Below are 18,135 nucleotides of genomic sequence, written 5' to 3' on the forward strand. Positions count from 1 at the left end.
TCAGCCCTGTGGAGAACTCACACAGCTACTGCCCAGCTGAGCATGCCGGCTCCCAGCAGCAAACAGGCTCCTGCCTGGACTGGATCATTCTCCTGGGTATGTGGGGAGACGAGGCATTGGGAGAACTCGGAGGGAATCAATCCTGCTCTCCTACGGCAGGCATGCCGGCAGCAAGGGCTACTGCTGGGGGAGGAAGGAGAAGAGACTCCTGATGTGCTGTGCAAAGCCAGGGCAGCAGGAGGTGGGGACTGATGTCAGAGTGTCTCCCTCCTCCTGCCGGTGTACAGGCCTCTGCTGAGCTGGGGATGGACAAAGACACCAGCTGTCTGTGCACCAGCTTTTGCCTCAGGATTGGTTGCTTCCGGCAGCTGTCAACTTAAAGAGACAGCGTGCAAATACACTCACTGTCCCCCCAACACACACTCTGTCTCTCTTTTACTCACACACACACACTCCCTGTCACACTCTCCCCTCCACCCCCCATCACACACTTCTGTGGGCTTCTTGTGTTTGTGTTCAGCAATGTCAGTCTAACTTTCCTCACACAATCAGACTCAGTGACTGAATTCCATTAGGCCAGATTCTGCCCGCCTTACTCACACTGAGTAGTACCTTACTCCACAAGTAAGCCCACTGAAATCAAGTAAGTAGTCCTATGAATTTCAATGGGACTACTTGTGGCATAAAATAATACTCAACATGAGTCACATTCACAGAATCTGGCCCACTAAACTGAGGATCTGTCCCAGAATCTGCTATTGTATAAAATGCATATAAGAGGATGAATAGAGAATTGTTATTTTTTTCAGGGCCACCTCATGAAATGCCATAATTTATTACAATAGTAGTGACTTCTCAGCATTTTTTTTACCATCTTTATACAGTTCAAATGCTAACAACAGCGTGTACCTCTTACGGGGTTAAAATTAAATTAAATTAAATTCAGGAATCATCAAGTTAAAGAAAAATATACAATTTTGGCATAGTAAGGCATAAATAAAATTAAAATGATAAAAAAAAGGAAAAGGACTCTTAAAATAGCTAGCTCTGGAGCTTGTTCACTAGTACTGCACTTAATTGCTACCAATTAGAAATATTTGCTCTTTTTAATACATGGATAAATTGCATACATTTTGCTATCTGAGATGCAAATATATGATCTCAGACCAAGCAGATTCTAAAGTGGATGAAAACAATACAATCCATCTGTTCTAGAGAAAAGGAAAAACTATCCTCAGCAAGGATTTTGGTCCCTACTGTTCTACATCTTTTCCTCCCATCTTAGCAACAGTACATATAGCAGCCAATCAGACTACACTTCCTCTAGCTCCAGCGTCACACTCTGAGGTTACTATAGTGTACTGACCGACAGTAACCGTGAGAGAGAAAAAGAGACGGTTCATGCGGCACCTCTACCGCAGTGCACCTGCTATGCTGAGGACAGGTTTTTTCTAACTCCTCTAGCAAGGATTAGCAAATAATTTAGGGCAAATCCTATTTTTGATCATTTGCATCTTAAAATGTCACCAAGAAAGTGAAATCTTTCAGGGATGTTACACAAAACAGAGAATAATTTTGTTGTTGTTTTCAAATTAACGTCAATTAATTTTAAGAGCACACCAAGAAAGAATTAGAGAAACCTAGTCAATTTAAATCTATTTTGGCATTTTGGCATTTTGACAGTGGGTTAAGTCACCTGTTTTTCCATCTTCTTATTTAAAGAGCAACATTTACACGATATATGGATCTTTTAGCTGAAATATAGATATCTAAAATCTCTAATGAAATTATCTCTGACTGTAATAATATTTATTAAAAATTAAAATTGCTTAACAGCCTAACAAAGATTCTACCTTTCCCAATCAGACATCATGGTCCAAATTTGATTAAATTGGCCCCTTGTGTAGAATCGTCTCCCATGTAGGGAGAGGATCTTCTATTATGCTTGATAATTTTGAGAGCAAGCTTGTTACAGTCTTGTAAAAGAAGACAGTTTCTCTTTTGTCAATTTTTTTCATGGAGATTGCTGAAACATGAAGAAAAAATCCAGAAATTACCATCATGTATTTTACATAGATGTCTGTATTGCTATTAACCAAGTCAATAAAAATACCGTTTTTAGAAAGATTACATTTTGACTAGATAGAACCCATTTCCTAACAGGTTACTATAGATCAAATTCTACCAGACCTTGCATTCTAATTTGGTATAAATGAGTCATTACAACAATGGAAACAGTAATGGAGAAAATAAATTTCCAACTCAAGTGTTACCTAATTAACCATGCATACTGACAAGTACTGGAAAAAAATAAAACCTGAGTTATTTTGGAATTCTGAGAAGCAAATTATCACTACCTCCTTCGAGGATATCCTGGAGTTATGCTGGAATGATATTTCCATGGGATCTTTAGTTATGTCAAAGGTGCCTTAAAGTATATAGATAAGTGCCCATTTTTAGTGCATAGATAAAGCCAAATAAATAAAGATGCATGTGTCTGTCCAGGGTGAGAGGGCAAAATAGTATTTTCTTCCCTTTTACTGCATGGGGCTAGCCATAATCTGATCCTAAATACATGTATTTGATTAAGGTAAACTAATCTTCTCTTTGTGGTGCTTTTAATGAGTGTGGCATGACACCAGAAGAGTTGACATTTCTGTTGGAAACCCTGATTTATGTGGCAAATAACACTAGACTGAAACTTACTATAAGGGCTATTGGCCCCAATATCAATCTTTATTCTTTAAATTAGTTAACCTGATTTGTTTTTCTTCTTTTTAAAGTCTAGATTGGAGTATCAGAGTTGGGGGTGGAAATTTATCTTTTTTTCATACTTTATTTTTGTTCAAACTCTTGTCAGAATAAGCAGTTGCATGTTAAAAAATGAAAATTTGCCTACAGTTAATTCTCAAACTTTGTGAATTAGGCTTTTGTTATCTTGAGAAAAATATATTTGACATGGCATATTTTTCTTTAAAAAGGTGACTTGGCTCATTGTTCTTAAAATTGAGGGACAACTAGCATGGGATTGAACATATCATAGTGTGTGTATGTACTATGCAAATTTCCATTCTCCAGTTCTGCCAACTCATCTCCATCCCAAAATAAGTCAGCACCCTTACATGAGGCCTTGACTTCAGCTAAGCAGACTTTGAATCCTACTTAACTGCATAATAGTTTTGTGCTGTGCCCAAGCAGCGGCCAGATTCAAACCATGAAACTCCTAATTCCACTGTCTTCAGTTACATCAGGGATGAATATGGCCCAGAGTCACCTCAAACCATCTCATGATGGATTTCTTAATGGCACATTCCACTCATTTTTAAGAGCCTCTTGCAACAAGCAGCATTTATCATGTATTTCTTTGTAAATGAAAGTGTATACTTCTACAGTCATTTATCCCAACAGGAAAGGAAAGTGAATTTAACACATGTATTAAAGAGATGTTAAAGCTAAGACACAGATCAATACAAGAAATATTCTGACTTAAAGGGCCCATGGTGTTCTCTGTTACTGGCAAGTAATGCAGAGTTGTAGTTCTCACTGGGTCTTATAAAAAGTAGATGATGTTACACACCATATGGGTTTCACTGTGTGAACAATGTGGCTGAATACAGAAAACAATGGCGGCATTATCACCAAATGTCCCTGCTTTTGTTAGTTTGGATCTAACCTTACTGTTTTGACTGGTTGGTTGGTTGGTTGAAGAATTCTAACTCCTATACAACATATTTGCACAGATTTTCTTTACAAGGAAATTATATTCTCGCATATATTTATGAGCATTCACTGAATGTTAACTATTTCTCTCATCAAAACAAGGCAGAAAGATAAAAATCTAGGTAAACAGCCACCATTTTTCTGAGCTAGATATTAAAGGAACACCATCAACTTGAAAAATCTCATTGCCATCTAAAAATCTTTTACTTACTGTTGCTACAAGTAATACCTAAGAAGGACTACAATTCAAAGAGATTAGAAAAAGATTATGTTCTATTCTTTTCACTGTGTACATTTGACAGCAGTTTGCACAGTCAGTTTCACGGGTTTTTTTTTTTTTTTTGCCATAGGTGAGTCGCTTTGCACTGTTCTCTTGGTGTAAAAGCAGACTTAAACTCAAGGTATCTTGCCAGCATGAGGAACCCCAGCCAGCATAGCCAGCTATGTGTGGAGTTCAGTGTTGCCTCTTTGCCAAGCAGCAGCAGATTACGGGGCTTTGCAGTGCATTAGTTTCCCAATGGAGGAGAAATTGGTAACACACACTCAGGGTATTTTCTAACTAATTTATTTTAAAAATGTACATAAATCCTGTTTCTTTTATTGCACAGAGTAAATTCTATTTGCAGAAACCCCAGCAAAGACACCACTGACCTGATACAAAGAACCAACCAGCTCTTTTGGTCAGTGTCTTCATTTGAGACCAGTTGGGCTGTTCAGTTTTTGATCTTCTATTCCCTACTGTTTTTAGCTTGTCCAATGTAATAACTGTTTTATTAAAGCCAATGCTCTGAGTCTGCTCCTGGTGGAGCGGGGTGTGGCTGGTAGAAAGGGGTGTAGCTTGAAGGCCTCTGTGCTCTGGTGACTTCTAGTTAGCCTAATGGACCTTGAGACCCATTGGCAGCTGGCACAATTTAGAGGAGTTCTTGGGCTGCTCAAAAATATGTCAGGGGAAAAAGCTAATGCAAGCCCAACCTCAGGATTGAAGAGTCATAAATGGCCCCTTTTAGCTGTCATGAACAGAGAATCTAGCTCTCTGTCATGCACTGCTCTTCCCTAGGGCCTGCAACAGATGCATACCAGTAACAGCAGCTGGAGAACTGAAACTGAACTGCCAGGAAGCAAGCAAGTGCTCAGAAAGGAAAGAAGCAGAAGGAAAACCCTGCACATGTTTGCTTTGGTAATGGTGCTGTTGGTCGTATCCAAAAGATGCTCATAAACATCAGCAGGAGAGCAGAAAACATTTTAAAATGTTAGGCATTTTTAAAACTAAACATCAGGGTTCAATTAGAAAAAATGTTTTTTTTTTAAATTCAAAAGAATTCAGGTAGACAGCATCCCTTTATTCTCCATGAAATGTCCTGTCCTGAAGTCATCATTGCTATTCAAAGCTAATACTAGGGCTGGTTGGAACATTTTCAACTAAACAAATTTTAATCGAAAAATGCCAGTATGTCAAAGCCAAAATGTCTCCAAGGGAAGTATCGGTTTTGTCAAATTTTTCATCCAGAAGGGCTTTTTGGACCAAGGCTCTCTGTTCATTTCTGACCAGAGAAAGAGAGAGAGAGAAAAACTGAATAAAAAAGCTCAGGTTTTGGATCTGAAAACTGACATTTCAACTCAATTCCATTTTGTGAAAACCATCAAAAGGTCTTGTTTTCACTACAGTGAGGAACAAAAACAAAATGTGAAACCTCAAAATTTACTGAAATTGTTGCCTCCCACATAGCTCCACTAAATACATTAAACAGCTTTCAAAAATACCTTCTGTGCTAAGTGGGGAGGAAAGGAGAAGAACTGATTCTTTCTTTGTATGGGTTGAGATACATTAGGATCCTGATCCTGCAAACATTTATGTATGTGAGTAACTGTATTCATGTGAACAGTGGGACTACTCAAATGCATAGGTGTTTGCAGGATCAGGGCTTATGTGATGATATTTCTTCACACCAGACATTTGTAGATTATTAAAACCTGGTACATTAGCCAGGTAGGCATCACAGTGCCTGGGAATTCTGTTTATCTGACAACACATTTTATAAAACAATTTTTAGAGGAAAGTTTAAACCAATGGATACACACCCCAAAGACAGGTAGATTCAAACTGAGAACAAGTAAGTGTCAGATAAATTTCACTAACTTTTGTCTTGAGTATGGCTCAACAGCACCCTCATTATTTTCGATAACCTACTGAAACACAACATGCCAATTTACGCTACAGGAGACAATTCCTTGTGGAAATGTAATGATTTCATTTAAGTATGTGAAGGTCTCCTTAAGAGTTCAATATTTTCTCTTGGGTGTATTTCCTTCCAGAAGTGTCTGCTCCTGGGAATCTGTTATACATCTTACTTGTCCCCTCAAAGAGATCACTAATCATCTGAAGAAAACAGAACTTCATCAGAAAAATGCAGTGAACCTCATCCTCCTCTGCCTTGCATCTTGTGCAGCCCTTTACAAAGTGGAAGGAAAAGGTTACCATTCTGATTTGGCAGCATTTTACACACATATTTCATAAGTGCAAAAGACCAACCATGTTCAAGGCAAAGGAGAGTCAGGCCCATTATGACCATTTTCCGCATCCACAAGATGGAGATGAGAATATTTACCTACCTCACAGGAGCATTATAAGGACTAGTTATCAAACACGTATAATATATTGTATTTATATTGCTTTGAAAATGTAAAGCATTTATATATATTAGAACTAAGGGCAAAATCCTGGCCCAACTGAAGTTAAAGTGAGTTTTGCCACTGACTTCGTGGCCAGGATTTTACGCTATGTTGTACTCATCACCTTTGAAGTGCTCTGAACAGTAACCCATAATCTGTTTGTTGAACACAATTTGTTAGGTAGAAATGGAAACACACCTGTCTTTCAGCACGTTTCTAGACTTGGATTTAAGGTCTTGAAGTGGGGGAATGATAATGGGGGCATAGTAGATAAAATAAACAGCTAGTGTAGCTACAGTGGATATAAATACATTCTGGGACACTTCAGAGCCATATTTAACAAGGACTACTTCAATGGGAAACTGTGGTAGTAGTACCTCATTTCAATGAGATACATCATCTGGCCAATAGGTTTACAAACCTGCGCCGTGATCTAGCAGAAGTATCTATGCAGGCAGGGCCTTATCTTCACAGGGTCTCCCAAGGACTTTAATAGTATTCCTTATTTGACTTCAGTGGCACACCATGTGGGCAGATTCCTTTGCAGGATCGGGGCCTACTGGTTGCACATGGGGCAGGACCAACACCTTGTTCACAACTTACCTCACAGTATATCAGCCAAATCCTGAGAGGTGTTGAGTACACTATTTAAGTCAATAGGAGGTGCTCAGTATCTCTCAGGAAATGGCCTGGATGTAAAAAGAATGATAAAACAGCCAAAAGACATGGATGTCATTTCTACATATTATGGACTAGATTTTAAGAGACACATTCTGCCCTCAACTTCATGTGCCTGCTATAACGCTGAAACACTCACTCGGAAAGAGTTCAAAACCTAATCGTTTGCCAGTATACCCTATTCGTTGGGTAAACATGCCTCTCTTTTGTCCTGTACACAGGATAGAAACATATGAGATTGTAGCCCAGTTGGATTTGGCAGCCCTGTATTTACTTGGACCATGAGAGCTAAACTGAATTTGGAACTCTCTCCAAGAATAAATTCATTGTCATCTGAGCAATAATTGCCAAGGGATCACACCAGGGTTAATAGTTTAGCTAGAATTAATTTTAATCACAGTCTTTATTTATTTCTACTGTTTTAGCCAATTTCCCTCAGCAAATGGAACTGGTTTGTTGGGCTCATATTGTGCCATTTAGACATTGGCTTGAGCTGGCAGCAGTTCCAAACTATATAACCCCACTGGGAACTCTGGGAGGGACTGTGCTTCAGAAGGTACAACCCCACCCCCACCTCTCCAGTACACAAGGGCAGCATATATGCTGCTTTATCTCATTGAATGACATAGGCAGGTACACTGGGAAGCATGGGCTAACACCTGGAGCTGGGGAAGTTCCTCTCTGCACACTCTGAGGCGACCTGCACCCGTGAGGTTACCAGCAAGGAGCAGTGTCCGTGCTCCCTTGAAAGCAGGGACTGTTATTGTGCCTGTCCCTTGAGCAGAATAAAGAGGGGTGTTGGTGAGGAAGGCTCCTTGTGCCCTTCCTACCTCCTACTCTCCCATGTTAAAGCCAGGCAGAATAATCACTTTAGTCTTTGTTAAACACATCAGTCACTTTATATTTAAGATAGAGTGAGCTATTTATTTACACTTGTACACATTTATTTTGCACCAGAGAAAACATCAAGAGTCACTGCAGCAGTGGCTGTGAGAACATCCCAGAAAAACAAACACGGAATGTACTTTGGTGGACCCCACTGATTGTCTGTGCTTCACTATATACAACACACTATCTCCATTTACCACCACAGACCACGGGGGAATGTAAAGACCATTTCTCTTGATATTTTTGCTAAAAATATTAGTTTTCCCTCACCTTTCTTCCTCCACCATGGTCCTTCCTGGATAGAATATGACAGTTCCTTAAACTCAATGTTCACAGCTGGTCTCCGGGGTAGATAGGAGAAACGATGGGCTTCTGTTAGAGTGTTGTCCACCTTTTTTAAGTGTCCATTCAGCAACCGAGTATCTTGGTTATCTGTGCCACTTGAGACCACTTCGTCCACTGAAACACACACTGACTTTGGCTCAGTCATAGCAGAAGAAGAATTGCTGACATTCTAGAAAATAGGAATAGGAAACAGGAAAACTTTTCAAAAACTCTTCATTGGCAACAAATTTAATCAAACTTCTTTTGTTTCAAGAATTCTTAAAAATGTATTAATCCAGACCACTAGTACTGAAAGGTGAAAGATAACAATTCAATGGTTTGAGTCCTCCCTATGTCTAGGCAGGTGCATCAGAAGGGAGTAGGGGGCAGTAGTGAAAAAGGGGCAGTTTCCCAAAGTCTAGCAAGCCCATGCTGCCATCCAAAGCACGCACAAGACAGTTCCACTAGCACCAGTCACTTTTTTTTCTTCTTGAACATTGCACATTGAATGTAGTAAACACATAACCCGCTATTCTGAAGGTAAAAATCAGATCAGATTACCAAATTTCCTGGAGGCGGTGTTTTATCCCTGGTCATAAGTAACTAAACTGGTCAGGAATTCAACGATGCCTACCTAATTCCTTAAACAGTTTGACAGTAATGACATGTAATATGAACAGGATAACGTGAAAGAGGATCTAAATTTGTGAACTTGAGAAACCTACAAGGAAAGGTTTTAAGAACTGGGCATGATTGTTTAGTCCTGAGAAAAGAAGACTGAGGAGGGACCTAATGCTAGTCTTCCTAATATCAGGTTAAGGGCTGTTTTAAAGAGGATGGTGATCAATTGTTCTCCATGTCCACTGAAGCCAGGACAAAAAGCAATGGGCTTAACCTGCAGCAAGGGAGATTTAGGTTGGATACTAGGAGAAACTTTCTAACTATAAGGGTAGTCAAAGTCTGGAATAGGTTCCCAAGGGAGATTGTAAAATCATCCAGTGATGGGGATTCCACAAGCAGGTAGAACAAACTCCTGTCAGGGATGGTCTAGGTTTACTTGGTCCTGCCTCAGAGCAGGGGGCTGGACTTGATGACTTCACTTCTATAATTCTATCTTCCAGGGACTACTTGCTGCAAGCAAGGGCCATTCCTTTGAGTAAGGATTTGCAGAATTGTAACCCACAGTGAAATAAGCGGCAGAACCATTTGCACTTTCTAAAAGCCATGGGTCTGATCCTGTCAGTGCCAATGGGCACAGATTCAAATCCTACATTTATGTTTTTGTTTTCTTTAACAAAAGAACTGCTACTAAATAATACAAATATACTTGCATCTCTGTTGATACAAGCAACCATGCCATTTTATAATGATACTTACAATAGTGTCTTTTAAACTGATGTATGTTTCAACGAATGTATTTTTGTGTAATAGACATAAAGACTCTGCCTGCACTTTCAACCAGTTTCCTGTGGTTTTATTTTCCAGTTTCTCTGTTGAGATTTGTAATTGCTTCAGTTTCATAACAGGCAAAACAATAAACACATTCCCATTCAAAGCAGTAAAATTGACCTATTTGTCTTACATTCTGACATGCCTCTATCTTCTACCAAACAACTCACCTCGCTTATGTTCAGTTCAACCAGACGTATACAAAACCCATTATATAATGAGCTAGAAAGCTTGTATGTTCCTCGGTAAATTTGTTTTGAAAAGCATAGGATGTATTTGTGCAGGACAGAGCATGCTCAGTTGACTGTCTAATCCCCCCTCTTTTTTTTATACGCTCAAGGCAAGAGGTAACTATCGGTCAAACCCTGCTCTGTGTCCCTGACTTCAAATCCGGGATGCTATAAATGAAAAATCAGTGCATCCTGCCTATTTCTAGCCAACCTATCTGCCCCGTGAAATGGCAGTAACTATGCCACAAGAACAAACCCCACAACGCTGGATAAATTCTTTACATGGATTATTTCCACAGTCAAAGACCGAGATTAACCAGCCACTCCAGTTGCTCAGAGAGGCGCGGGCAAATAAACGACCAAGCTTATCGCATTCATTCATAGTCTGCACAAAAACCAGGCGTGCCCTCCTCTAGATCCCCCTCTCCCTCTCCTCGCACACAGACAAAACGGTTGTGGAGCTGGTGACCCATCCTGGGCAGCCTCACCTCCGAGGAAGGCAACGCTCACCACACCGGGAGCCATCGATCTTTTGCTGGGCTGGGCCCCTTTTGCAGCTGGCCGCTGGCCATCCTCACCCCCCTCCTCCCCTTCCCCAAGGCGTGAACTAGGGGCCGGCCGGAGGGGTGACCCACTTCCTTCCCTTCCAGCTCCGAGCGAGGCGAGAGCCGGCCGGCCGGGGTCAGGCTGGGGGGGAGGGGGGAACCTGTCCTTCCCAGGGACACCCACACCACCCGGGATCTCCCCCGGCCCACTGCAGCGGTGCCAGCCCCTGCACAGAGGGAGGAGGCGGCGGAGCGGGAGCCGGGCTGCCCCGCGCAGAGCTGGGGGGGGGCATCTCTCTCCTTACCAGAGCGGTGCCCACCGAGAGCGCGGCCATCAGACAGGCCATGGGCCGCGGGCCGGCGAGGGGAGGACGCGGGGTTCGGGGGCTGGCGGCGGCAGCTGCAGGAGGAGGTAGCGCGCCGGGATGCTCTGCACGGGCTGCCCTGCTGCGCGCGCTGCACCGAGCCGGCAGGTGCCGAGCCGCCCTTCTGCTCCCGGATTGGCTGAGGAGAGGCAGGGGGCGGGGCTGGCCGCTCGCGGGGCAACGTGCTCTTGTTTTCCTCCCTCCAGCCCCGCAGGCTGGGCTGGGAGCTGCGCCCCCGGGGCGCGTGCCGCTGCGCGCTATGCAGCCCCTCCTGTTGCGCGCCCGGCCCGCTCGGTCTCTGCCTGTGTGCACGGTGCAGTCCACGGCTGCCTGCTGCAGGTCCCGGGCAGGGAGTGCGCGGGGGACAGTGTTGTAAGGGGAGCAACAGCATTGCATCCTCTAAGTGCAGCGCCAGCGGGAGGCACAGAACACGCTCTCCGCTTCTCTCGGTGCATTGACCCTCCCTGGCCGGTTTTTGTTTTTTAAATGGATTTGCCAGTTGCCACCAAAAAAAAAATTAATCTGCCGGTTTGTTTTTTTTTTAAACACGTAGGGCTAAAGATTTGCACTATTATCCCGCTACACTGGGCTAGCTACTGTTAAACGGCTCCCTGTCCTGCTAAACATGCTGCGCACAGTCCCCATGGCCACAGTTTAAGCGATCAAAACCCGATCAAATCAGTAGAAGCAGATCAAAACTGTTGAAAAGACAGCAGCTCTCTGCCCAGCGTGCGACAACGAGCAGACTTGCCATGTTACCAATCTCATCTCTAGCCGTTCTCTCTCTAAATGATATAAGTGGTAGTTGAAGACAGGAGAGGGGTGCGGAGTTGGCTTGTGGTTGGGGTTGCAGCGGACTTGCCTTGTGGAGGAGGTGCTGGTTTTTTGCATTTCAGAGGTGGTAACCTTACTCCCAGGCCTGGACTTGGTAGCCAATGTCTGGACAGCAAAGAATAGAAAATTCCTTGCCTTCTGAGTTCTCATCTCTGTTCCTGGGCAAAGTGTATTAACAATCACTAGAAAGCTTAGCAGGTGTGGAGCTTTATAGTGTAAAAAGCACTGGAGAGCCCTGATTCCATGTTATTGTGCCGTGGGGTGTGGGGGATGATTGTCAAAAAATTGTGGCTGAGTTGCAGACAAGCATTGGAAAATTGCAGAAAGTAATAGTGGACCTTATTATCTGCGGTAATAAAGCCCTTTATTACTTTTCCATGATTTTCTGCTGTTGGCTGCCCCAGGCTGACAGCAGGATCTCCCGCTCTCAGCCCCTGGGTGGCCAGAGCTCTCACTGTCAAAACTGCAGTAGACGCCTAATAACAATTTCCACAATATTGCAGGTTAAGTAGGGCCTTAATTATCAGTGATTACTGATAAATCATGAGGCACCACAACCTCTTACTACATCAGCACAAAACACAGAAGAGCTAAGAATTGAAATAGTGACTAGTCCTGGTGCCACCCCTGTGAAGTAAGGAAGCATATTTGTCTTGGGGGACTGGGGAAAGGATACCACACAGTCTGAGACAGGATTGGAATCTATGATTTATTCATGTGTGGGTGCTGATGCTGGGCAGGCTGTCGCCATGTGTCACAAATGCAGCTGGAAAGGTTCTGTCACCAATGCCAGAAGTTCTAAATACCGGGGATATCAAAGGTGCGTGCTGCCCAAGGCACTGCGGGATTCTTTTTTCCTTGTTTATTTTTTCTCAAGACAGAAAAGAAAATGCACTCAATCAAGGTGCAGTATAGATGGATACATGGAGGGTTGTGGGCTCAAAGCAAGTCTAGTGGTAGTGTCAGATAGCAGGGTGAGAGCCTGTGAATCATTTTGTGTGTGGACATGAGATGTGTTATGTGCAAATGCCGGGTGGAGGGCCGCAAATGGTAGCTAGGGCTTCACATTTCTGAATTAAAGTCAAGATCATAGAGAGATGTGATCTGTGAGTAAGACAGGAAGCCAGAAACTCCTGAGTGTCAGTCCCAGCTCTGTTGCTTAGATGTGGTGCCTTGAATCAGGTCCTAAGATTTCTTTGACTTTAGCAGAGCTGAGAAACTAGCCTGAAGCCTGGTCCAGGTCATATCTACATACTTAGTGGGCTTTGTTCTCATTTGTCCTCAGGCTTCTTTACACTTCTCTGGAAATGTGAGGAGATCTTAGAGTGGGCATAAATTACTGCCAGAATGGTGTAAAGTGGCCTTAGTGTCAATGAGGATCAGGCCCAAAATGCCTACAAAGCATTTGATAATCAAGTTCATAAACTGTTTGAAACCTGCTAACAGGGAACCTGTCATACTACTTAGCCCTTCTATAGTGCTGTACAGACATTAAAGTGATCTTCTCAATGCTCTTGGGAGGCAGGTAAGCATTATATCCCTCTTTTAACAATGGAGAAACTGAGATGGAGAAAGGTGACGTATTTTACCCCACACAGTGGTAGAACTGGGACTAGAACATTTGAGCTTCTAGCACCTCATCTTGTACTCTGTTTTATAGACATTGCTGGGTCTGGTTACAGCACAAATATTGAAAAAGAAAATGTTTGCTTACAATGGAGTACTAACCAAATGGCTTATCTGTCAAAAAGCGTTAACGACAAACCTGAACCATGTTTGAAAAATGATATAAAAAATGATTCTTCCCTACTTTTCAAAATCAGCTGTCAAGCACTGTTCTGGTTATGTTAAAAGGTTTTAGCTAGCTTGGTTTGGTGCCCCATTATTGACAATACCTAATATTTGTGTCATCTAGATGCCTCACTTCCACTTAAAATGTTTGCTTTCAAGATAATGCGTTTCAGATTTTGAAAGGCAGGCTGTGCTGTGTGACAGTTTCTGCTGTATATGTTTAGGAGTTATGTGGTCAGATGGCCTCCTTAAGTAAGCCAGCTGTTAAGTAAAAGCAAATGAGAGGGGCAGAGTAGAGATCTTACCGAAGGATGAATGTAGCAGATAGTAGTTTGAAATCTGTGCAATACCCATCCATCCAATGCTCATTCTTTACCCTAACTCTCAACTTCTTGGAGTCTAAATGTGAAGGACACAAGAAAATAACCAGTCAGGAAACAAATTCATGGTGCTGAAATCTTTGACATAAGCAACAGCCTCAACTCAGCCTTTAAGTAATTTATCAACGGACTGGACTGTGCCTTTTAGGGAACTGTCTTACAGAGGAAGCTGTGCAGAGCTGCTTTGCCCCAATAGGAGCTCCAGCAGCTCCCAGTGCCACCCTAACTAGCTAGCATGGGTCATAATGAACACAGATAAGATAAAACAGAGCAGAATCAAGCTTTACAATGAAGGACCTCCATTGTAAAATTGAACATGTTGGAGGCATGCGAATCATGGGCAGGTGGGATTGAATCTGGGGCCTTTGAAGGTTAGTACATGAGCCTCTATTGCATGAGCTAAAACCACTTTCCTTTTAGCCACTTCTGCAGGAGAATCAAGCTGTGGCTGGAGCCATCAGAGGGGGACAGAGCACCACACCAAACAGTCATGGGTTATAGACTTAGTGGAGGAGGTGCATCCCAAACTTCAGAGACTTCCCACTTGACATCTCAGACGAGCCCCCACTTGTAACTCCAACAGACGCGAGTCTTAATGTATGAGCCTCTACTGCATGAGCTAAACGGTACATAGCCTTTAGCTGGGGCTGTAGCAGACTCATCAATCACTTGCTGGGCTAGGTGCAGCTACAGAGGGACAGAGCGCCACAGCAAGCAAGCCCGGGTTACATGTGCTTTTCTCATCACTCATATTCCCTGTCATCTTGTGTGTCAGGACTGTTGTCATTCACCTGATGCTTGACATAACAAGGGCACAAATACCCCACAAGTTGTGCAGGAGATATCTTTAAACAATGAATGGCCGGATTCTGAAGTCTTTACTCAGGCAAAACTCCTGTTAACCTCCATAGGAATTTTGCCTGAGCAGGGAGTGCAGGCTCAGACCCTACGAATGTATTTTCCCCACACAGCCACTGAAATATCGGTATCTAACTCAACTTCTTGTAAAGCACTTTGATGTGAAAGATCCTGTGTGAAACCAAATTGTATTTGATAGGTATCTCAAAAGACATTACGTAACATGAAAGAGAATGTTACCTAAAAATAGCAAAGTGCCCTGTGTTCCTTCACATTCCCTCATTAATTCTTCCATTAACTTCACAGGCAGTCCCCAAATCCCTGCATAGACAGAGGTGAAGAATGGAAGCCTGGGAAGAAGAAAAATTAAGATATGGAAGAGTGTTAAAAAAAACAGGACAACACAACTGTAAAGGAAGGTGAGTACTAGCAGTCAGGAACAAAAAGCCTGAATCCAAAAATAGAACAAAACAGATGAAGAACTAACTGCTTCTGGGTTTTGCTGCTGGGTAAGGCCCATAGAACAATAGACCGAAACAACACAGGAAGAACAAAGAAGTATCATTCTGATGAAGGGAGTGAGAAGGGGGGAAAGCAGACAAGAGAGAGGGTAAGGAGAAACATAAGACAGGAGGGAGAGAGATGCAATGTTAGGGAAGAAGGAAGTGTGTGTCTTAGAAGGTTGGGAAGGATGGGGAGAAAGAGAGAACTGGGAAAGAAAAAAGCATTGCATGAAAAAAGTGGGAGAAGCAATACACATGCTAAACCAGTGCAGAGAAGAGCTGAGAGAGTACTTAGGTCCCAATCATGAAAGCTGCTGGGTACCCCAATCCCCAACAATTGGCTTTTAATAGAGGGGTTGGAAAAAAAAAGGGGAAAGGCAAAGGAGAATGAAAAAAATCCACATTCTCAGTGAAAGAAGAAAAAAAAATGTGATCATAACTAAAGCATCACTGTGCTTCCTGTATGAGCCCAGACATGAAAACACTTGAAAAAAGATTTTCCTGCACTTTTCTTTCAGATAATAAATATGAAGCTCACTACAAATGAAAGTCTGATGGGAAGTGGAAAGGCATTTTTCATCCATAGACTCACATGAGGATAAAACTAACTTCCTCACCCAACATTTACAGGTAGTAGGGGGTTCTTAAGCCATCCTTACTCGCATGCCTCTTATCTGTCTCCCACAAACACATCTTACCATCATCACCTACCATTGAATTTATCTGGTCATATAATGAACCCACATAAGCAGACTAAGAAAATTTCCATGAGGAAGGGGAGATTGTTGTGCTCCACTCTTACGAGGGCCAAGAACTAGAGCTGGTCAGGAACTTGCAGACTAAACATTTTTGCATCAGAGCATGCAGATTTGTCAAAGATGAAACCATTCATGGGAAAGGGTCTATTTTGATTAATCTCCTGATTCAACATTTACTAAAGTTTCATTTGCCAATTCTAACTTACTTTTTGTTTCAAAATTTTAGTTCATTTAGACTTTTAGAAAGGGTAAAAAAATATTTTAAAGCTTGAAATTGAAACAAAACATTCTGAGACCCTTGAAATAAAATATTTCAAAAGTATCAAAATGAAATGTTTTGATAGACCCAATCCAAAAACAATTTCAGATTACTGGTTTGCAACAGTTTGTGTGATTTCAACTTTCCATCCCAATTTCGGATGGGGAAAAAATGTCAAAAATCTTGAAAACTCTCGCAGAATGGAAAACCATTTCCCACTCAGCTCATCCTTTTTTTTTTTTTTAAACTTTTGTTCATTGTTCTTTCCTGCAACATCCATTGTTAGGCCAGCTCTGGTAGCTGGAGCAAGAAATTGACTTATATGACTACACAGCCATTAAGGCAAGCTTCAGCTACAAACCAAAAAAAAAATTTAAACATATATGCCTTATGCCACACTCCTGGGCTTTGTATAGTACATAGAGGCTCCCCTGATTGGATGCTTGTTGTTCCATCTAGTGGTTGGGTGAGGCTCAGAGATCTGGACCCCCTCCAGCCACCTAAACATATAAAATAAGCTTCCAAAAGAGGACATGTATCTGTGTGATGAGTCAGGACCTGTGCTTCTTTATGCCCCCCAACCCTCGTCTTACCTTGCTTTCATCCAATCCTTGAATGACTACCCTTTGGCAGCTGTGGTAGCAGCCCAGGAGGAAGTTGATTAATATAATTACAACTCCCATCAGCTACAGGCTTCAATTGCAACCAACTTGTTTTAATGCTCATTGAATTAAACATCTCTCAGATGAATTTAAAATAGAAATAAAACACATTATCTCTCCCCACAGGCCTTTGCTTACCTCCAGAGTAGACTTTCCAGACAATTGTCAATTGCAACAGATCTTCTTGAAGAATTTGAGTCATGTTGGACTATGTAACCAATCTTTTTTTTTCATATATAGGTGGATTCTACACAATATACGTTCCTGTTCCACCCTTTGTTCTTCAGCTAATGTATTGATTTGAGGTAATCCAATTTGTCTTTTATTTTTCAAGTGTTTTTAGGTACCCTGCCCCCCTCTTATAAGCAGGGTCGCCAGAGGGAAAGTGAAAGGGGCACTTTGCTCTGGGCTGCCCATAAGAGAGGACTCCAAACTGAGTAACAGTGAGATGCAAACCAGCATGCTAAGTTGCAATGCCACTGGCTCATGATGTAGGGGTGCAACCAAATGTGAGTGCTGCTGCCCCCTGCACCCAGTCACAACACCAAGAGCAGAGAGCCGGTCAGCCCTGCGGGATAGGAGAGCTGCTGCTGTGGGTTGAGTGCAGGGCAGATTCGTTCCCCAAATCTCCGTCTTTCAGCCCATCCCAGGTTCTCTGGTCTGTTGTAATTTTATTGGAAGGGTGAGCGGGGTCTCAGTTTCAGATTTTACCCTGGACCCACAAAAGCCTCTGTGCCGCTTTAGATTCCAGGACAGGAAGAGGAACAACAATGAAAACAGGATCTTATTCCTTATCAGCATCTGTTTTTCAGTTGTGCCCTGTGGTGCTGACAGGTAGGGTGGGCATCAGTATGACTAAGTTAAAAGCACTGTCATGTCTGTATAAGAAGATAATGGGTTTGAGTCCTGCTCCAGGAGTTAAGTTTGTAGCCAATAATGACCCTAGAGTGCATTAACAGCAGGTGCAATGAATTGGATGAGATCTTAAACTGTCTTTGGTGGCTGTCAAAGTGGAAATTAAAAAGCTGTCAGTCTATACTTGTATGGACCTTGTCACTGTAATATCTGATCCCAACACACATCTGAAAATAGCAGGGAAAAATTCCACTTTTCAGCCAACATCATTTTTCTCAGTACGGCAAGTTATTTTGGCCAAGAGTGAGCACGTGTGTGTTGCATTTGTCTATGTAGCTACAGAACTACCACATTTATGTAAAGTAC

General features: G+C 42.4%; 1 protein-coding gene across 2 annotated transcripts in view; it reads right to left on the reverse strand.

The window, feature by feature from the left end:
* The window catches only part of ABCG1 (ATP binding cassette subfamily G member 1), a 60,746-nt gene extending 46,934 nt beyond the window's left edge, over window positions 1-13,812 (reverse strand). The window contains exons 1-2 of one of the 2 annotated variants that reach the window (XM_067545332.1): window positions 13,800-13,812; window positions 8,227-8,470 (exon numbers count right to left, since the gene is read on the reverse strand). In XM_067545332.1, coding sequence (XP_067401433.1) covers window positions 8,227-8,446 — 220 coding nt within the window. In that variant the 5' untranslated portion in view covers window positions 8,447-8,470; window positions 13,800-13,812. Of the gene's footprint in view, window positions 1-8,226; window positions 8,471-10,809; window positions 10,934-13,799 lie in introns of those variants that run through there. The other variant, XM_067545331.1, reaches the window with a different exon arrangement.
* Between the last annotated feature and the right edge of the window lie 4,323 nt (window positions 13,813-18,135).

This window comes from Emydura macquarii, unplaced genomic scaffold (genome assembly GCF_026122565.2).
Source record: "Emydura macquarii macquarii isolate MOO-44397 ecotype Brisbane River unplaced genomic scaffold, CSIRO-AGI_Emac_v2 contig_1043, whole genome shotgun sequence".
NCBI classification, from domain to species: Eukaryota; Metazoa; Chordata; order Testudines; family Chelidae; genus Emydura; species Emydura macquarii.